Source organism: Plectropomus leopardus, chromosome 18 (genome assembly GCF_026936395.1).
Source record: "Plectropomus leopardus strain MGB_pleo_1.0 chromosome 18, ASM2693639v1, whole genome shotgun sequence".
In the NCBI taxonomy this organism is placed as follows: domain Eukaryota; kingdom Metazoa; phylum Chordata; class Actinopteri; order Perciformes; family Serranidae; genus Plectropomus; species Plectropomus leopardus.
In genome coordinates, this window is record NC_142193.1 from 22,198,515 (window position 1) to 22,216,685 (window position 18,171).

Below are 18,171 nucleotides of genomic sequence, written 5' to 3' on the forward strand. Positions count from 1 at the left end.
GTTTTTATACTTTCACAGTATATACCTGTATAGCACCTATAACAGCTTAATATTACATAAAACACAGACTTTTTAAAGTATGGGACCTTTAAAACAAATCATACAATAGGATATGTATATGACCATTTATATAAATTTATGTGTCAATACACTACAAATTTATATGTATGGCCCATTGCATTTCCTTTTGCTCCCATGACCTCCACAGGTCACTTATGTGACTGTGTTAATGAATGTCAGGGTGGACACCCTCCTAAAATGCCATTTTGTTTGCTTGTTATCGTCACATTAATTACAAATTCATCATCCCCCATTGTAATTCCCGAAAACGAGCGACCTTTGACTATGTGGATACACAGATAAAAATGTGTTTTATTTTTGTCTGACTCATAATAAGACTTCTATGTTATCTGCCTTTGAAAATGTCACTAGTCCTGTCTCAGTCCCCCACAGTTCACCTTTTGGCAGAGATGACAGAATATACAATTTTGAAGAGAAAAGGAAAATTATACATATGAAAGTGATGCAGGGTCTTGTGTGGCTTAAAAATGGCAAGTGATGTAAATAATTGTGATATCGGTTAGAATAGCATATATTCCTGTAGTGGTGTCAGGGGATGTTAAATCTTATCAGGGAAACTGATGGAAACATGCGTAATTAGACCTGAAAAGTTCATTTCATGGGTTCAATTCAACGTATGTTTTTAGGTTTTTATTTTTGACAGGCATTACCTTTACAACGCACCTCTCTGTATAGGACTTCTATGTGATGAGTATCCCTATGCTACTGATTGGTATTAACTACACCTTAAAGACTTAGCTCGAATAACATCGGTGCATATTACACAATAATCTATGGAATCTGTAGGGGACAAAAAAACATGATATCTACCATTTTAGCAATTTATAGTGTTATAATATACCAGAGAAACAAATAGACAGAGTTGTATCTGGCCAGTATGCTCTAAAAAGTGTTCATGCCATGTGGTCTCATACTTCTCCCTTCGGTGGACATATTAATGTCACTATGCTCCTAAACGATTATAGAATAGTTTACATAGCAAATGTAAACAGGATCTGATGACATCATAATATCGGGGGACATTAAAGGTGACAAAAGTGCTTCTCATGCTGAAACACAATTAGAGCATCAGGGCCACTGACATATCCGTTAATTATGCCACCTTTGGTCCTCTTTTTGTCTCCATAAAGGTCTCTGACTGTATCTCTCTTTCAATCTGTTCTTCTTCCAGAGAAGGCCTGCTTGCGCAATATGCATGTCTCCCATCCAGGGCTCCAAACCCCTTTATAAACCACGCCTGGGTCACCTACAAAGTCATAGCTCTTGCAAACAGGGAGACAGAAAGCTAAGTGCTGCCCACGGGAAAGAAGCTGCTGTTAACCTCTTCTATTTTGCTTTATTTCCTTTGGGTATTATGTGGAAAGCCGTGGCACTGGCTGTTTGTCTGCTGGTGGCTGGAGTTCAGCCCATGGACAACCCAGCATATGGGGTGAAGCTATGTGGTCGTGAGTTCATTCGGGCAGTCATCTTCACCTGCGGAGGCTCACGGTGGAGACGGTCACTCAAGAGTGCAGGTGAGAGGCTCTACATCTTCACCCATTACTGACTTATCTACAGTGGTTTAGGGTGTCATCTGGTGAATATGTATATGACTAGATCTGGTAACTAGAACATATTTATTTAATGTATGAGATCAACTTTTTTCATCATCTTAAGCTATGATTTCTGGATTTCTGTTGTTTGTCTTCGCCCTCCATTGCTCATTTGTGATTGTGTGGACGATAAAAAACACAAAAGGTAGGGGAAGTAGGGGAAGGTCTTTATCGGGGTAAGGATATGTCTGAATACTGTAGGCTTTCTGTTTTGTGTTAAACAGGTTTAGGCAAGTGATATTGATAAATGGAGCTCAACCCTGTAAAATTAATCTGTTTGTATTTTTAATGCTATTTGTCTCTGCGTTGAAATGTACTCAGATAAAACACAAGGCAAGGTAAGGCAAAGCAGCTTTATTTTTATGGCACATTCAATACAACAGGGCAATTTCGAGTGATTTACAGGGCAATAATATAGAAAAACATAATTAAGTATGCAGATTTACAAAAGAAAGGGTACATGCTAACATTAAAAGAGTAAAGAGAAGATAGTAGAAGGTGGGATGTTGAGAGGTTATTTCTGTCTGACTGTTAGCAATGTTCCTGGGACTTCTGACACTCACTCCCTTGTTTATCATGCCATTTTTAGCAATTCTTTCAATGCCAATGCAGATAGTGGACGGGACAAACTATTAGTTAATATCTGAGTGTAAGAGAAAAGCATTAGTGTTCTATGACTCCTCATTTGCCCATTTTACTGCTGCAGATGTTTCAGAGGACCCATTCAGCTCCCTTCAGGAGGAGTTCTCGGAGGGCTTGAGTCCCAATCCTGTGGTGGAGGGCATTCTCCAAAGAAACAGAGATCTAACCTTCTCAACAAGAGACAACCACGAGGAAGCGTTTAGCAGACCGGCCCGTTCTTTCATCACTGAGGAAATCCTGGAAGCCCTACGCAAGGCTGACCGCAAGGGCCGGGACGTGGTGGTTGGCCTGTCCAACGCCTGCTGCAAGTGGGGCTGCAGTAAGAGCGAGATCAGCTCCCTCTGCTGAGAGTCAGCCATCGCCATCTGAGTCAATACATCGTCATTCTTACTAAATACACAAGTACACAAACAGACACACATCCAGTTTTTCTCTCTTTTTCCACTCATGAATTATGGGCCATTTCATATCCAGTCTCTTTCACTTTCTGAACTGTTTGATTTTTCACAGTATGAAGTGTATAGAAAGGGCTGCCACGTGTTCAGAAATGTTTATATATATTTCCTCTAGGCTTTGTAATGAAAAGTCTTAATTAGTCAATCGTGAACAAGCTGTTTTGTCCTTCCCAACCACTAAACACACAATATGAATGTTTTTTTTTTTCATGACTGGCTGAAATGTGCATCTAAGAATTCAAAGGAATAAAATGCTCTGTTAATATCATTTGACAACAACTGCATAAAAGTCACTCCTGTCTGATCTTGTTTGTAATTAGAAATAGATTGTTGGTATTTTGCATTTGTCTCACAACACACAGAGCACTAAAAGGTTCAGACCTATAATAAAAATGTGTTAAAAGAATCAAATCGTTGCATTTTTATGTCAAAATCTCTTCTTTCCTCAATTGCCAAGGCTGAAAATAGTCTCACTTTACCCGAAATTTGCTGTCCTGGCATTATTTACAATTGATGATGCATCAAAAACTTCTTTAAAAACATACTTTGACACAGTGAGATTTTCAGTGATGGAGGAAATCACCAGATCTACATCCTATTGCATTTATTTAAACATAATTACTTGCAAGTGCAAGTAAATGTCTTGCATTTAAAACTGGGTAAAAGTTCAGAAAAAGCTATTAACAGTAACATGAAGTATCAAAAGTAAGAGTATCTGCATGACCTTGTGGTTTATTACATTTACTCTGATGCCAAGCATAGAGTTATAGAAAGCAGAAATAAAATACAGTAATTAAAAAGAGAGTAAGAAACTGAAAAGACATCCCATGCTTTCATTACTAACAGCTCTGATGTAATTTAACCTTAAAAGTTGAGGCTGAAAGAAGGTAGCCTTACAATAATGTTGCACCTGTGTGATGATATGAATAAAAATAAAGCCAAATTGAGTATAGATATTGCACAGTTTGGTAAGTGATAATATTGCACCTGCATGATGATTGATGACTTAAAACAGTAAAACAGTAACTGAGGGAAAATAGACAAGTTGAATGGCTGTATTCACATTGTTGCACAAATAAAGTATAAATATTGCACAGTTTGGTATATAGTAATATTGCACATGAGTGCTAATTGGTTGATAATGGTCAGTTTTGGCATTTGGGAGCAGTGTTGGTTACCGTGAAAGCAGCAGTAAAGAGGGAACTGTGGTATCTCTCTGTCACACACCATGGGTGAAAACATGCCAGGACAGAGCTGGCTTCCTTTCACGGTTACCATAACAGATGGATCTGCTGGATAGGCTTTTTATTCAAAGTAAGTTTAATTTTGACAGCGTTTTTCTATTGTTTTCAAATAAATCTGAGTTTTAAGATTTTTCTGTATTATGTAGTTTGTACTTTTAATACTTGAATTACTTTTTTCCTGGCTATACCTACTTACTTTTACTTGAGTATTATTATCAATGCATGGGTTTTACTTGTAACATAGTATTTTTACAGTGTGGTCTTAGTACTTTTACTTAATACTTCTTCCACCACTTATTATGTCACTGCTGAGTGTATCAGTACCTGTTCTGTCATGTGTGATATCTCCCAATTTATTCACAAAAACAGCGCTTACGTCGAAAAGTCGCCTGTGTTGTTTTTAAGTGAATATATTTGGGCTAGACGGCTTGTGTTTTTGGACCCTCTGCAGCCACAAAGCAGGAAGTAGCTGCTAGAGGTGTGCACGCTGTGCGCGTCAATGAGCCATAAACGCGCGCGGGTTCACGTCACTGGAAATTCCTCGAAATGGGCGGGGCCACCCGGTAAAAACGCTGAACGGATCGTTTGAACAAGTTCAACAAAAGTTTCTCTTTAAACGGTGTTTTTATATCGCTGCGTAATGCGCGACGGGCATCCCAGTGTCTCTCAAAATGAGGTAATTTAATTTAACATACGGTTAATATGTATTGATATTTAACTATTTTTTAAAGAACAAATCAACTTGCTGTAATTTGAGACGGAACACTTTTAAAATACGAATTGGTATTGGGCTACTTTCACAAATACTGAGTGTGCTTTCACGTACTAGCGATATACTACATATGCGTTTGCTATTTACAATTTGAGTATTTTCAACAGTAATATTTGTAACACAGACAAACTGTGGATATTTGGACTATTTATGTCAAAGTTTAGGATGTACAGTCGCTTACGTTTCGATGCACGTGCTGGTGATTCCTAACGCCCGCTACATTTAAGTTACGGTGTCCAAAACTCTTTAAAAGTGCTCAAGTTTGAGTAATATAGCTGTTACAAGCTGCAACTTCCGTCTTTGATGCTATGTATGTATGTATATGTGTGTTTTCTACAGACACTAGAGGCCTGGGTCCAAATGTAATGGCCACACTCATAACAAGGTGGCTACTGTCCATCTTGTTGGTCAACGTGCCCAACTGTTTTGCTCCAGGTAGGCTTATTATTCACTGCTTGGGTAGACTACATGTTATTCAAATGCTGACTGGGTGAAAGTCTTCTTAATCTTAGTTGCTTTTACTTGTGTTTTTTAAAATCTGCTCAGTTATATGCTACTTTACACTGTATGCCACTGCATTCAGAGGAAAATATTGCCCTTGTTACTCTATTACATTTATAGAACACAGTAAAGGGTGGATCTGCACAGGGATGCAGGGTATAAGCACCTTTTTTTAGTCATTTACTGCATACTCATCTAGCAGTCAATGAGCTACTGGAATCAGAGAGACTACACACTTCCTCCTTGGTTACTTACTTACAGGGTTGCATCAGTATTACATTTTTATATTATGATTACTGTCTCAGAAAAGATCACTATATACACAATAATTACCATTATAATCAGTCACAATGACTTTTAAAGGAGTAAAAACAGAAGGTTTTTTTAGGGGGATTGAAGAAATGTTTTATCATATTTGAAACTTTTTGTGTGTAAAAAGTCTCCCTTTTCAAAATTAACACAATACTGGTGAGATGTGGTATTTTTAAGAAATAAAGTAAATAAGCAAATGTACACAGTATGATAACCATCAGTTTTTATTCCACTGTATACCTTGAAACTGGTATAAAGCTGCATCCCTACCTACTCATCTCCCCAGTAGTACACCCACCCCATTAACTAGCACTACACCACTGATTACTGTGTTCATTAATGTACATCACCGGCACTGCTGCTGGTCATGCGGCACATCCACACCATAAAATTGCACTCAAACCTGTATAAATGTGAATTTCAATGTAAATATCAATATATATCTTGCACTCCAACCATTCTTGTATATACTTTAATTCCATGGTTCTGTTTCTTGCACTGTTACACTGTTACTTGTGTTACTTGTTTTGTTTTGCACTGTAAGACTCGTACTTTTAATATTTTATATTTTATATTTTATATTTGTATCTTCAATTTTATCTGTTTTCTTTTTCTATATTTATGTTGCACCAAGACACCAGAACAAATTCCTCGTATTGTGGTAACTATACCTGGCAATAAATCTTTTTCTGATTCTGATTCTGATTCTGATTCTAAACGTACTTCTCAGTTAATTAGTTAGATTTCAGTTTCAAACATGGCAAATATAATATAAGGACAACAACAGTTCTTTGCTGTACAAGATTTTACACAAAAAATATAAGATCAACTTTTAAAAAATGATTCATTTTTTAAAGAATAAATTTCCCAAGAGTTAACAAAGTATGTCGGATTAGCTCCACAACAACCAGCAACAACCATAGGCGGACTATGACACAATGGGAACCAGGGCACAGGTATGCAAAGGGCCCCCCCACCTACATAGGAGGAAGACACACAGACTTTGTGGTGGTTTTTCCATCTCTGTGTTTTTCTTAATGCATCTTTTTTGCTTTTGTGTTTCTTTTTGGTCATTTTGTGTCTTGTTTAGGCAATTTTGTGTCTCTTTAAGGAAATCTTGGCTTTTTTTCTATTTGTAGTCATTTTGTGTGTCTTTGCTGTTTTGTAGTAATTTGGGTTTCTTTGAGTGTTTTGTGTCTCACTAGCAATTTTGAGTTTCTGAGGTTCTGTATTTTTGGTTCGGTTTCTGTCACTTTGAAGTCAGTTTGTCTCTCCTTGTGGTTGTAGAGTGTCTCTTTGTTCTTGTTTAGTGTCTCGTTGTGGTTGTTTTGCCAGTTTTTAGTTATTTTGTGCCATTTTGCAACTCCTTTGCATTTCTTTATGGGCTTTTAGTGGTCTTTTTTTAGCGTCATACTGACCATAGTCAGTATGTGTTAATCTGAGTGACCACAGTCAGTATGTGTTAGTCTGAGTGACCACAGTCAGTATGTGTTAGTCTGAGTGACATTTTGCAAGTATAGGCCTTGGGATACAATATTTAAGTGTAAATGCAATAGTGCTGCACGATTAATATAATTGCAGTTGCAGTCAAAAATCTGCAATTGCGATTTTTTAAATACATAACCGCATAAAAAGAACGCCTGGATGTGGAAAGTCCACCTGCAGCCAAAGCCAAGAAGAAAGCTTTAAGCCAGCTAATGGAAGAACTTACTTTTTGGGGAAAATATTAAGTTATTTTGAAAACAGTACTGTAAAAACTTAAGGTTTTGTAATTTTTCTTCTTCTACTTAATTTTTGTATGTTTTGAGTTGAGAAATACACACTTCAAAACTATTATTATTCTCTGCATTTTCCTTGATAACCAAGAAGGTAGACTCATGATATCATTTATTTATTTATTTTATCACAATTGTAATATTGTTCAGTATAATTGCAACTGCACATTTTTACCAAATTGTGCAGCACTAAAATGCAACATGAAGGGCTTTGTCTAAGCTTTGGTATCAGTGCTAAAGTTTAAGACTTTGTCTACCACTAAAACCTCCCTCCAACAAAACATGTTGATGTTTCCTGCAGTTTTTTTTAAACTAACTAAAGAATCAGGTGTTTTGTGTGCAACAGATCTGCTTACTGAGGCCATTACATTGAGCTTAACATGTTTTGATAAAGGGCTCTTTGTGCTAACACATGTAGGTCACATGCCTTTAGGTTTTCTTATATGGAGACTGAGCCTAAATAATACTACATTACTGTCTGTATCAAAGAGGAAGTGGTGACAAGGGAGGAGTGCAGGCATTTGGACCCAGACTGATCAGAGTGCTTGTTTCTGGGTAAAGTTTCTGGCTGTGTGTTTTCCTGCAACGTGCAGGCATTGAATTGATCACTGCGAAAAGTGTAGAGGCTTTCAAGAAATGGTTTGAGGTGACAGTCTTGTGATGAATAGAAAAAAAGGGTTTGTGTGTGTGTGTGTGTTTGCAGGTGCTGGCAGCTGCACAAATGACTAAACATGCTTTGTATTTCTCTTGTGGTGTAGATCGGGCTTCATTCTTTCCTTTACAATTTTTGAATTGTATCTCAGGTATTCACTGCCTCTCTCTTTTCTAATATGATATGAATCTGACTAAAACGCAATGAATGATGATCAAAAAATAAATCTGATTTCCCCAAGCAAAACTGCTAAGACTTTCAACAAATCAATATTGAATTATATATATTTTCTTTTTTTAATATCTGTGTTGTTTCTCGTCTGACCGGAATAAGTGTTGGAGAGATTTTGGAGATTAATTGTTGCAACGCGTATTTTTCATTTTGATTTCTTCAGGCCACTTGCGTACATTTGTTGTGATTTTAGGTGTATATTCACTTCATAATTTGTCTTTGTGGCGACTAGAAGGCAAACACGCACACAACTTGCTTTGTCTCCTTTGTTGTGCAGGGAATCAAAACTTCTAAAGATTCAATTTCAAAGAAAAAATGTCTTGAGTTGTTGAAAAAGATGTCTTGAGAAAGGTTCTTGTGACTGAAACATCGACACTTAAAAAAAATGTCAGTGTAGAAGTGTGTATGGATTCACTTTTTATTTTGGTAAGTAGTTTTTGTGACTCACAGTATCCTGGAAGTTTGTCACGATGGGTCAGTACCTTTGCTTGTTGTGACTCATAGTGGGAAAATTTTGGATTAGACATTGTAATATGTGCCACTACTCTGATTTTAAAGCTTTTTCCCAATCAGTAATCAAATGGATCTTCGTGTATTGTTTTGGACACTAGAATAGACATTTAAAGAGCTCCTCACACTATGTGCCAAATTTAAAAAACAAACAAACTCCAAACCCTTATGGTCTTTCAGATGTCGTGGTTGGAGTACTATGTTGCCAGTTTATTTGATCATTTTATCTGGATTTTATTTTGTTTTGTTAGTTTTAATTTAATTTTTATTTTGTTTTGTTAGTTTTAATTTAATTTTAATTTGTTTGTGAAGCACTTTGTGACTGGTTTCTGTGAGAAGTGCGACATAAATAAACTTTGCTTGCTTCGGTACAGCTAAACTAACACAGACCAATTTAACATCCCTGCAATAAATCCTACGTTCATAAAGATTGTAATGTTAAGTTGTAGTTGAAACCGTTTTTGCTTTGTTTTGTTTGCCTATGCCTGGTGGAGATCATGCATTCAGTCATTAGCAGTGGTGGATGAAGTATCTGAAAGCCATACTTGAATAAAAGTATAGATATCTTGCCAGAAAATAAAAGTTAAAGTCTCCAATAAGAATGTTAAGTAAAAGTCTTGAAAGTATCTGATGTTTACTGTATTCAAGTGTCAAAAGTCATTTTATGATATTAAAAGTATTTATGTATTGAAAGTAAAAGCTGTTAATTTAAAAAAAAAACAAAAAAACAAGCGGTCAGAATTTTGAGAGTTATGACGTTTATGTTTTCATCAGTTAAACCACCTTAAAAAGAATAAAATCCAGCTTTTCCTTCCCTCCCACTCTTTAATCTGTCCCTTGTTCTTTTCTCCTCATTTTGTTTGAAAGTAACTACAGTGCTTAAGGGAAGTGTAGTAGAGTAAAAGTACATTTTATTTGGGAAATTTATCGAAGCAAATGTGAAAGTTGACCAAAATTCAACTAAAGTACAGATACAAAATATATTTAAGTACTGTAACAACATATTATTACTTTGTTACATTACACCACTGGTTGTATATGTGTGTATATCTGTCTTTCTGCACCTTATCTCACAAACTACTAGACCCATCAGCCTTAATATTTTTTGTGTATATTTATGATGTATGATGTAAGATCAAGGGTCTCTCCTGGCTGCGGTGATTCACAGTTGTTAAAAGACCGGTCTGCTTTGATTTATACCATCATTTACTGCAGACTCCTCACTACTCTTAGCCTGCCTGTAGAAGCTGAAGGTGATCAAAAAATCACATAGCAAAAGGCATTTCGGGCAATTTTCAAGGCTGAAAACAAGCCTTGGTCTTTGTCACGGCTAAATCTGAGCATATGTTATGATCCACTAAAGTAATGCACGATGCAAGATGAATACATCTACATTTTTGTTATTTTAACTCTTCTTATCAGCATGTTGTCTTAATGTTTCACTGCTCTCATGCCTTGCCCTCCCTGTTCCCTCACACGTGCCCTCAGACACATCTGGGGGTGGGGGATCAGTACTGAGCTCACTTTTTCATTTTTACGTGAGTTTTGAAGTTCTGTGAACTATGAACAATCACTTTTGGTTTTATCCTGTGCGCTCTTTGTTTCTCCAGCCCCTCCTGCTGCTCCCTCTCTTCCTGACTGCTATATCCCATGTGACGAGAAAAACAATTGTGCAGATATCCACTGTAGATGGGATCCAAGTCTGGATGCTCAGATCCCCACCAACTACAGCCTGCACTGGGAGCCAGCAAAAAATGAGTAAACACAACCAAATATATCAGTAGTCATAGACATCTGACAACTTTTCCAATAAAAAAAAGAGCAAACAACTGTTTAACTTTGGGAGAAGCCCTCTGAATATGTTCTGCTCCTCTTGTGTTCTCTTCAGAGAGGGCCATGTGATCAATGGGACCAGTCTGAGTGGGATTATCCATCGTAAACACTTCAGCCATGGAGAACTTCATGTTTGGGTCCTGGCTAAGAACCAGCATGGTTCTACCAGTTCTCAGAAGGCTATGTACATTACACATGATATCAGTAAGTCAGTCCTGCACATTCTCAGTCAGCTTTTCTGACAACCTGAATCACAATAATTTACCTATTTTAATGGGAATTATTTGGACTTGTAGTTTATCTTCAAATTATTCATTTTAATTTTAAGTTATTTTTTATTTTAAATTGTTTTGTGTATCTGTTTCTGTTTTTAGGGAAGCTGCCCCCTCCTAACATCACATGGAGCTTTCAGGATACATTAGAGGTTGAATGGGCTTTCTCCTGTGATGAGCTGCAGATCTCTTTGGGACACTGTGATGTCCGATATCGGACTGAAGCAGACCAAGTCTGGGCTGAGGTGTGCAGCTTAGGCTTTTTCTTTCACCATTTTCCTTTCCCAGGGTTCCCACAGTCATGGAAAACTTGGAATTTTACATTTCAGGAAAGGCCACATAATTAGTAAAAATTATTGAAAGTTTTGGAAAAGTCATGAAATTATGTAGTGTGTAATGAATTTGTGAAAGTAATTTTTTTCATGAATAACCTTCTATTTAATAACTGGAATTTATTTTCTGTTTAAATTTCAATGTGTGTCTAAATGCGTTGATGTGTGACAGTGCTTTGTTTACCATCACGCATGTTCTTTATTTAGTCCCCGCATTTTGTCTCTCTCTTCGTGTACACCACTCAGCGGAAATTATGTATGAAATGTTTTATGGGTCCTTAAAAAGTCTTGGGAAAGTCTTGAAATGTCGCCTAGGAAAATGTCTGGGAAAACTGCTTTTCTTTCTCTTAATGTAGTCCATGCTTTGTAATGCAGTATGTTGGCATTGAGGAGACTGAGCTAATGCATCAATGAATTCAGTCAATTATTGTCCTAAAAAGAGAAAAAACGTATATTGTTTACTGACTAAGCTTTGTCACTGGATTTATGCTCATGCTTGTTTTTTTTTCTTTCCGCACAGGAAGAGAGTGGACTCCATGGATATACATTTGACAGTCCCCAGCCCTGCACAGTTTATGAATTTCAAGTTCGCTGTTCCTGTGCCAAAGGCTTGCCGAGTGACTGGAGTGCAATCTACAGGATACAAAGCCTTGAGGCGGGTGGGTCTTCCTGTTTGTTTTCTGCCATTTTAGCTGTTGAGTTAAAGGAGCAGAATACGGCATTCAGAGGTTATCTGGTCAGAATCAGATGCATGTTGTCTAAACACGGTTCTCAGCATGGAGGTGGCTAAGCCGTGTGCTAGCAGCTGACGGTTGTAACAGTGCTAACAACAACAGTGCTGACGGAGCCAACCATGTTAACCAGGCGTGAGTGGGGTGGGAACTGGAGGATGGACACTATGCTTCAGCTGTTAGCTTACCAGCAGGATAATACTAACTTGTATGTTGTGAGTTGTATTTTTTATGATAGTGTATGGCCATAACGACTTCTTATTGTGTTTTGTATTTCCGCCTTTATTTTGTTGTACTGGATGTATCAATAACCTTTTTTGGGGGGATTATTTTTGGCATTTCTGCCTTTAGGACAAGGACATTGCCTTTGTACGTGGTGCGCCTGCACACTGAGCTACTGGAAGCCCCAGGAACGCACATTTTTATGTATGTCTTTATGGCATATGTAATTGTGAAACCAAATGAAAATTAAAACCAAATATTAAGTAGTGATTTGTCATTTTTACACTTTTATTTTTTGGACAGATCCAGGCGAGCTGCTTCCCTGTCTCCTGTCTTTATTCCAAAATAACAGCTAGCTGTATCTTCATATTTACCATACAGATATTTATTGTTTCAGTACGTAAACTATGGTGACAGTAATTATGTTAAGATGAAACAGAAAGGATTAATCTAACTCACCATAGCAATGTTGCATCCCCCACTAAACAAAACAACAATTTCTCAGTTCCCCAAACCTGCACTGATTCTGACTTGCCATTAACTCTCTGGTTTCCTTCTCCTCTTACTAATTTGTTCCTTTCTTGTTCAGCCCCGATTGGAGAGCTGGATGTATGGATGGACTGCGGGATGTCTCAGGCACCGTCCGACTGTTTTCTTACCTGGAAGGTAGGCTAACAGTAATCATTCTCTGACTGAAATAATGAACCAGTGTGTCACTTTTTGCAGACTCACCCCTCACTGCCCTCTCCTTCTCTCCGTCCCGTCCAGAGGCTTCCTATATCTCAGGCTTGCGGTCTCATTCTAGGATATGAAGTCAGACTGTCTTACAGTAACTACGCTGAGGTGTTGGTCAATTTGTCCACGTCTGAGCCAGGGGGCCAGTTGGTGTGCAGTGAGACGCAATGCCGCTTCAATTCCTCTATAAAGGCTATTTCAACAGCCAGTGTATCTGCCTACAACACACATGGTGCCACAGAGCCTTCTTACCTCGCTGTGCCAATACCAGGTATCAATTCCCCAGACTGTCATTGAGTAAAAAGTGTAAGCAGTAAGTAAAAGTACTGAAAACTCAAAGGGCCTATTTAAAAAAACATCCTTAGGGCTAAATGCGGCTCCTAACTGGTGGAATTAGAAGAAAATGTATTTGTATAATCTGATTCTTTAATTATTACTTTCTTTACATTTTGTTCATGCGGCTCATCAGAACTAACAAGGCGTTTGTCTCCTCCAAGGTAAATGGAAAAATGAGCAAGCTATTCACCTCAAGATGAACAAAGAGAACCTCACTGTGTCCTGGGATGAGCCATCTCAGCTCTCTGATAACCTGAAGGAATATGTGGTGCAATACAAGCAAGCAGGGTGTCCTCCGGGCCAAGGGTTTGACTGGGTCAAAGTGAACAAAAACCACACAGTAGGAATTTTAAAAGGTATGTTTGATTTGGATACATCTATGGCATTACATGAGATAAAAAGAAAAGATTGATCATATGACACATCTGTTTAAGTAGCCCCAGAAAGTGACAGACATTCATTCAAAGAAACCACCTCTCAGCTGTAATCACTTAATCACATTATTTTTATTTTATTTTATTTTATTCCGTTTATTATGAATTGTGCAAAATATGTGGGTCGGGTAGTCACTGTAAGTTTTCTTTTTTGTCTGTTGTATATTGTCCTTGTAAAGCACTATGTGACCTATATCTATGATATGAATAGATTTACTGACTTACTTAATATATTCTTTTTTTCAGACATATTTTTATTGAACTTTTTTGCAAAGCAGGGAAGACAAGGACACAAAATACATAAACAATAATACTAGCAGTAAACAAATTACTGACAACTAAACCTGTCAAGTTAAGACAGAAACAAATAAGCAAATAGACAGAAAAGAAAAAACCCAAACAACAAAAACAGACAGACAGACAAAAAAATAAATAGACAAAAATAAGTAAATAAAAATACAATAAAAACAAATAAGTAAATATGTTTAGGGAGTCCAGATGGTTACAAGGAATTCTTTAAAAAATAGTTGGAAATGTGGTTTAAGTTGGACTTTTGCTGGCTGTTGTCAAAATGCCTGTTTAATTCTGCTGTGTGTCTCCACCTACAGGTCAATATAAAAAAAACACACCCTACCAGGTGTCATTGTTTACTATATCACACAGCAGTAAAGTCCATCACCTCTCATCAGTTATTGGATATTCACTTGAAGGAAGTAAGTATTTATGCATTATTTTTGACCTGTATTTTCTTTTTCTTTTTTTTTTTTTTTTTACTTGTAATTTTGTCTGTCCTTATTTTAAATGTAAAAAACTGTATTGTTTCTCTGTCACTCTTCAGCTCCCTCCAAAGTGCAATCATTTAAGGTGTTTTCCATTGCTGACACTCATGTGACCCTCTTGTGGAAGCCTGTTCCCCTCTCCATGCAGAATGGGGTGATCCTGTACTACCAATTTATAGTAGACCAAGTAAACGGACAAAAAGGTACAGAGCAACTTTACAGTAGTAGTAAATTAGTTAAAGGTCCAGTGTGTAAGACTAAAGGGTATTAAGTATTAACTTTTGGGTGAGAATTTCAGATTTCAACTGTACCCTTTCAGCTTTAATAAACAAACTTTTTGTTTCATACTAATTAGTCAGTGTTAGCATGCCCACATGCCAAAGTAAAAAAGGTGAAAACATTGTACCTGCTACACTTTAGCACGTTAGCGTTGTTATTGTGAGCAGTTAGCATGTTGACAATAGCATTTTGCTTGCACTACTGTGCCTAAATGTAGCCTCACAGAGCAGCTAGCATGACTGTAATCTGTTTTTAGCTCTCTTAAATGGCTCTATGATGATAGTATAAAAAAACTAGGATAATTAGTAATAAACTAAATGCAGTTATACAATTGTATACTTAGCTTGGCGTGTCTGTGTCAGCTATTTTTTTTTACTTTACCTCACTCCCATAGACTGATAATAAATAAAATATACAGTCTATCCTCACTCCACACACTTTGTCTTTTCTACAGTGCACAATGTGAGTGCATCCCCCCCGGAGGAAAATATGACTTTTAAGCTGCATGGTCTCAGTCCAGGACAGAATTATGAGGTGCGAATAAGAGCTGTGACTTCAGCTGGGCCTGGAGAAAATGCCACCGTAAATTTCAAAACGAATCTCAATGAAATCTTGGGTATTGTATTATATCTTCATTATTTTCTTGTTAAATGTGATAAGCTGTATGATCAAGAGTTTGGAGTTTTTTAGAGGTATAATTTGATATTTCTTACAACATAAGTGGATTAATCATTACTGTCTAAACTAGTTTGTTTCTTTCATCTCCTTCCTGTTTTTCAGTACTTCCAATACCACTGCTCGTTGGATTCATTTCTGTAGTCTTAATATGCTTTCTTGTTATTTTATCCTGGTAAGATGATCATTTAAAAAACTTGTCTTTGACTGTCTGATCTATGACTGTGGTGCATCATAATTGTTTTTCTTGTTTTGTTTAACACTTTGACTGTCACACAAAAAAAATGGTGTTTTGCATTCTCATCTAATATTCAGTTTTGTGGAGTAAAGAGTTACATGCAACTAGTTAAATAATTTAATTACCAAAAGAATGTAATTGTAATCAGTTACAGTAATTGATAAAAAAAGTAATTAAATCACAGTTAACATTCAAAATATTGAATAAAACATTCATTCTGTTGCTTTACATCAAAAGGATATTAAATTCAAATTCTCCCAAATTTCACTGCTTCATAAAATGTTGATGTGAACATTGATGTTCATAATACATTAATGGACATGTTCTCTTAATTGATCCTTAACATTGTGACTTTATGTGATTATGTGTGGCGTCTTATGTTTTTTTTGTTTGTTTTGTTAAAGCTTTTTCGTGTCTGCCAATTGTTGTCATGGAGAAAACAAAGCATGTCCACTGGTGCCTACATTTTTATATGAGAAAGTGCCGGATGCCCGCAACAGTCACATTTTAAAGCACATGATGTACCAGGTGAGAGACTTACCAAAATGCCAGGACGTCTTTGTTGTTATCTGTTTATTCTGTCCTAGTTCATTATTATGTATGCAAAAAAGACATCTTGGGTTCTGTGTGTGATCTTCCTGTAGGCTAATGACCAGCTGGCTTGTATCTGCATTCCCGTCAATGAGCCGCATCCCGAGATCTCTGTGTTGGAGGTTTTGGAAATCCAGCCCTGTGCAGACAGGTTAACAAGGCCAGTGGTTGGAGACGGATGCTTTGAGATGGAAGATGATCAGAGGGAGGAAGCTGTCACAGAGGAGTGTCATAGGACAGACCACAGATATGGAAGAGAAGAGTACAGCAAAATGTTGGATTCAGATGAGGAGAAGGACAGGGAGGAGGGGTGGAGCTCAGAGGAGGACGAACAGCCAACGTCGGGTTATGAAAAGCACTTCATGCCAAGTGCTTTGGAAGTGCAGGTAGCTTGACATTTTCTCGACCTTGCATCAGAGACATTCACCTCAAAAGCGTGTATTTTTTTTGTTTTGTTTTGTTTTAAATTTGCAAAAAAACGATCAATGTGGAAATGTGAATTTAGACGATGAGCCTCTCTCTGCAGGACTGAGGTGGCGGACTCAGGTCATTGAAGAGATTAATCTTCAGAAGCTTATGACAGTGATGCATTCCCTCTCTCTACTCTCTCTTTACACTGTTTGCATTTGTTTGTTTGGGTATTTTGTTTAACTTGGTAAGTGTTTGTTTCATGACTTTTTTGTTGTTATTTTTTAAAAACAGGAACAACTCGTGTAGCCTCCCATTTCCGTCTTATGTTGAGCCTGGCTGTGTACCAAGTGTAGTACTGTATATTTTATAAGGCAAAAATAAACCAAATGCATAGAAAAACTGGCAATTTACTGGATGTGCAAGACATTATAATTTCTTTGTATTAAACATACTGATCCAGCCTGGAGCCTCAATATGAAGTAAATCAGGAATTATTTGTCACTGACACTTAAGTATTTCTCAAATACATGATCATGTGTATAACGATCTCAGAAAACTCACTTTTAAAATGTACCTGGGTAACTCACCCCTTTTTGTTATTTCCACAAGGAGACACTGACTGAATGCACCATCCTTGGACTATAGAGTTTTTAAATATTATTATTTTTTAATTTTTGGTTCATGAGCTCCAAGATTAGCTTTTGAATATTTACATCTTGGCAGGAATGTCTAGCTTGTGAGTAAAAATAGCAAGTGCTAGCACTAATTGTCAAATGCCTGGGTAGTGCATGTTTGTGGGCCTACCTACTACTTGAATAAAGTCATGAAATTGGGGTAAACTATAGAAAAGTTTTGAAAAGTCATTAGTAAAAATGTGTAGAAACCCTGAAGAACCCTTGCTTTCTTGAACCCACTGAATATAAAATATCCAGTGTTATTTCATGTTTTTTTGTGCCTATTTAGGTAAATTGTAAAGTATGTGCATCTTTCATGTGTGACTAAATAAAGATCTGGTTACAGAGTTTTTTACTTGATCAATTTAGTGTACTGCACAGACAACTTGCTGGAATATAGTACAGCCCGTGACAGCACAGTTCCCATACAGTCATACCACACAATCCAATAATAAAACACTAAATGGAATGACTAATTTTATTTCTATGAGCTCAGCAGCTTAAGATAGTGAACACCTGAATTCTTTACTAGATAAACAGTTTGAAGTTCATACATTTACACTATACATTACACTATAATCAAGGATCAGAAAATGTCCAATTTCAAAAAAAAAGAGAAAAAAAAACTATTATAAAAAGAAACTTTTTTTATCTTGCCCCTATCTGAAATTTTCTGATTTTCAACTGATCACAATATTGATATCACAATATTAATTTTAACCCTTTAAATGGCATGATAACACTGCGTTTTTAGATTTAAAAAAAACACACAAAAAAAGCAAAAGCCCAGAATGACACCCAGAAATAATACAATATGTGTTTGATGCTTTTAAAAAAAGCTGTTTGAATGGGTTTCAACGAC

General features: G+C 36.8%; 2 protein-coding genes across 2 annotated transcripts; both read left to right on the forward strand.

Annotated features, from left to right (window-relative positions):
• The first annotated feature begins 1,066 nt into the window (after window positions 1-1,066).
• On the forward strand, window positions 1,067-3,181 carry rln3a (relaxin 3a). The gene is made up of 2 exons (XM_042505708.2): window positions 1,067-1,595; window positions 2,380-3,181. Exons 1-2 carry the CDS (start codon window positions 1,277-1,279, stop codon window positions 2,661-2,663), a joined length of 603 nt encoding a protein of 200 aa, XP_042361642.2. The 5' UTR covers window positions 1,067-1,276; the 3' UTR covers window positions 2,664-3,181.
• A 1,359-nt stretch (window positions 3,182-4,540) lies between these two features.
• Window positions 4,541-17,656, forward strand: il12rb2l (interleukin 12 receptor, beta 2a, like). The gene is made up of 15 exons (XM_042504687.2): window positions 4,541-4,690; window positions 5,126-5,221; window positions 10,378-10,525; window positions 10,656-10,804; window positions 10,975-11,117; window positions 11,725-11,863; window positions 12,747-12,823; window positions 12,926-13,163; window positions 13,390-13,584; window positions 14,271-14,375; window positions 14,501-14,644; window positions 15,175-15,336; window positions 15,501-15,570; window positions 16,038-16,161; window positions 16,278-17,656. Exons 2-15 carry the CDS (start codon window positions 5,152-5,154, stop codon window positions 16,617-16,619), a joined length of 2,106 nt encoding a protein of 701 aa, XP_042360621.2. The 5' UTR covers window positions 4,541-4,690; window positions 5,126-5,151; the 3' UTR covers window positions 16,620-17,656.
• Window positions 17,657-18,171: the final 515 nt, after the last annotated feature.

What these genes read in the sequence shown, in the direction of transcription:
- il12rb2l (XM_042504687.2), top strand. Translation starts at nt 5,152, where the DNA reads ATGGCCACACTCATAACAAGGTGGCTACTGTCCATCTTGTTGGTCAAC. An exon ending in GCCCAACTGTTTTGCTCCAG is followed by an intron (nt 5,222 to 10,377) that starts GTAGGCTTATTA and finishes TTGTTTCTCCAG; the next exon opens with CCCCTCCTGCTGCTCCCTCT. An exon ending in TGGGAGCCAGCAAAAAATGA is followed by an intron (nt 10,526 to 10,655) that starts GTAAACACAACC and finishes TGTTCTCTTCAG; the next exon opens with AGAGGGCCATGTGATCAATG.
- rln3a (XM_042505708.2), top strand. Translation starts at nt 1,277, where the DNA reads ATGTCTCCCATCCAGGGCTCCAAACCCCTTTATAAACCACGCCTGGGT. An exon ending in ACGGTCACTCAAGAGTGCAG is followed by an intron (nt 1,596 to 2,379) that starts GTGAGAGGCTCT and finishes TTACTGCTGCAG; the next exon opens with ATGTTTCAGAGGACCCATTC.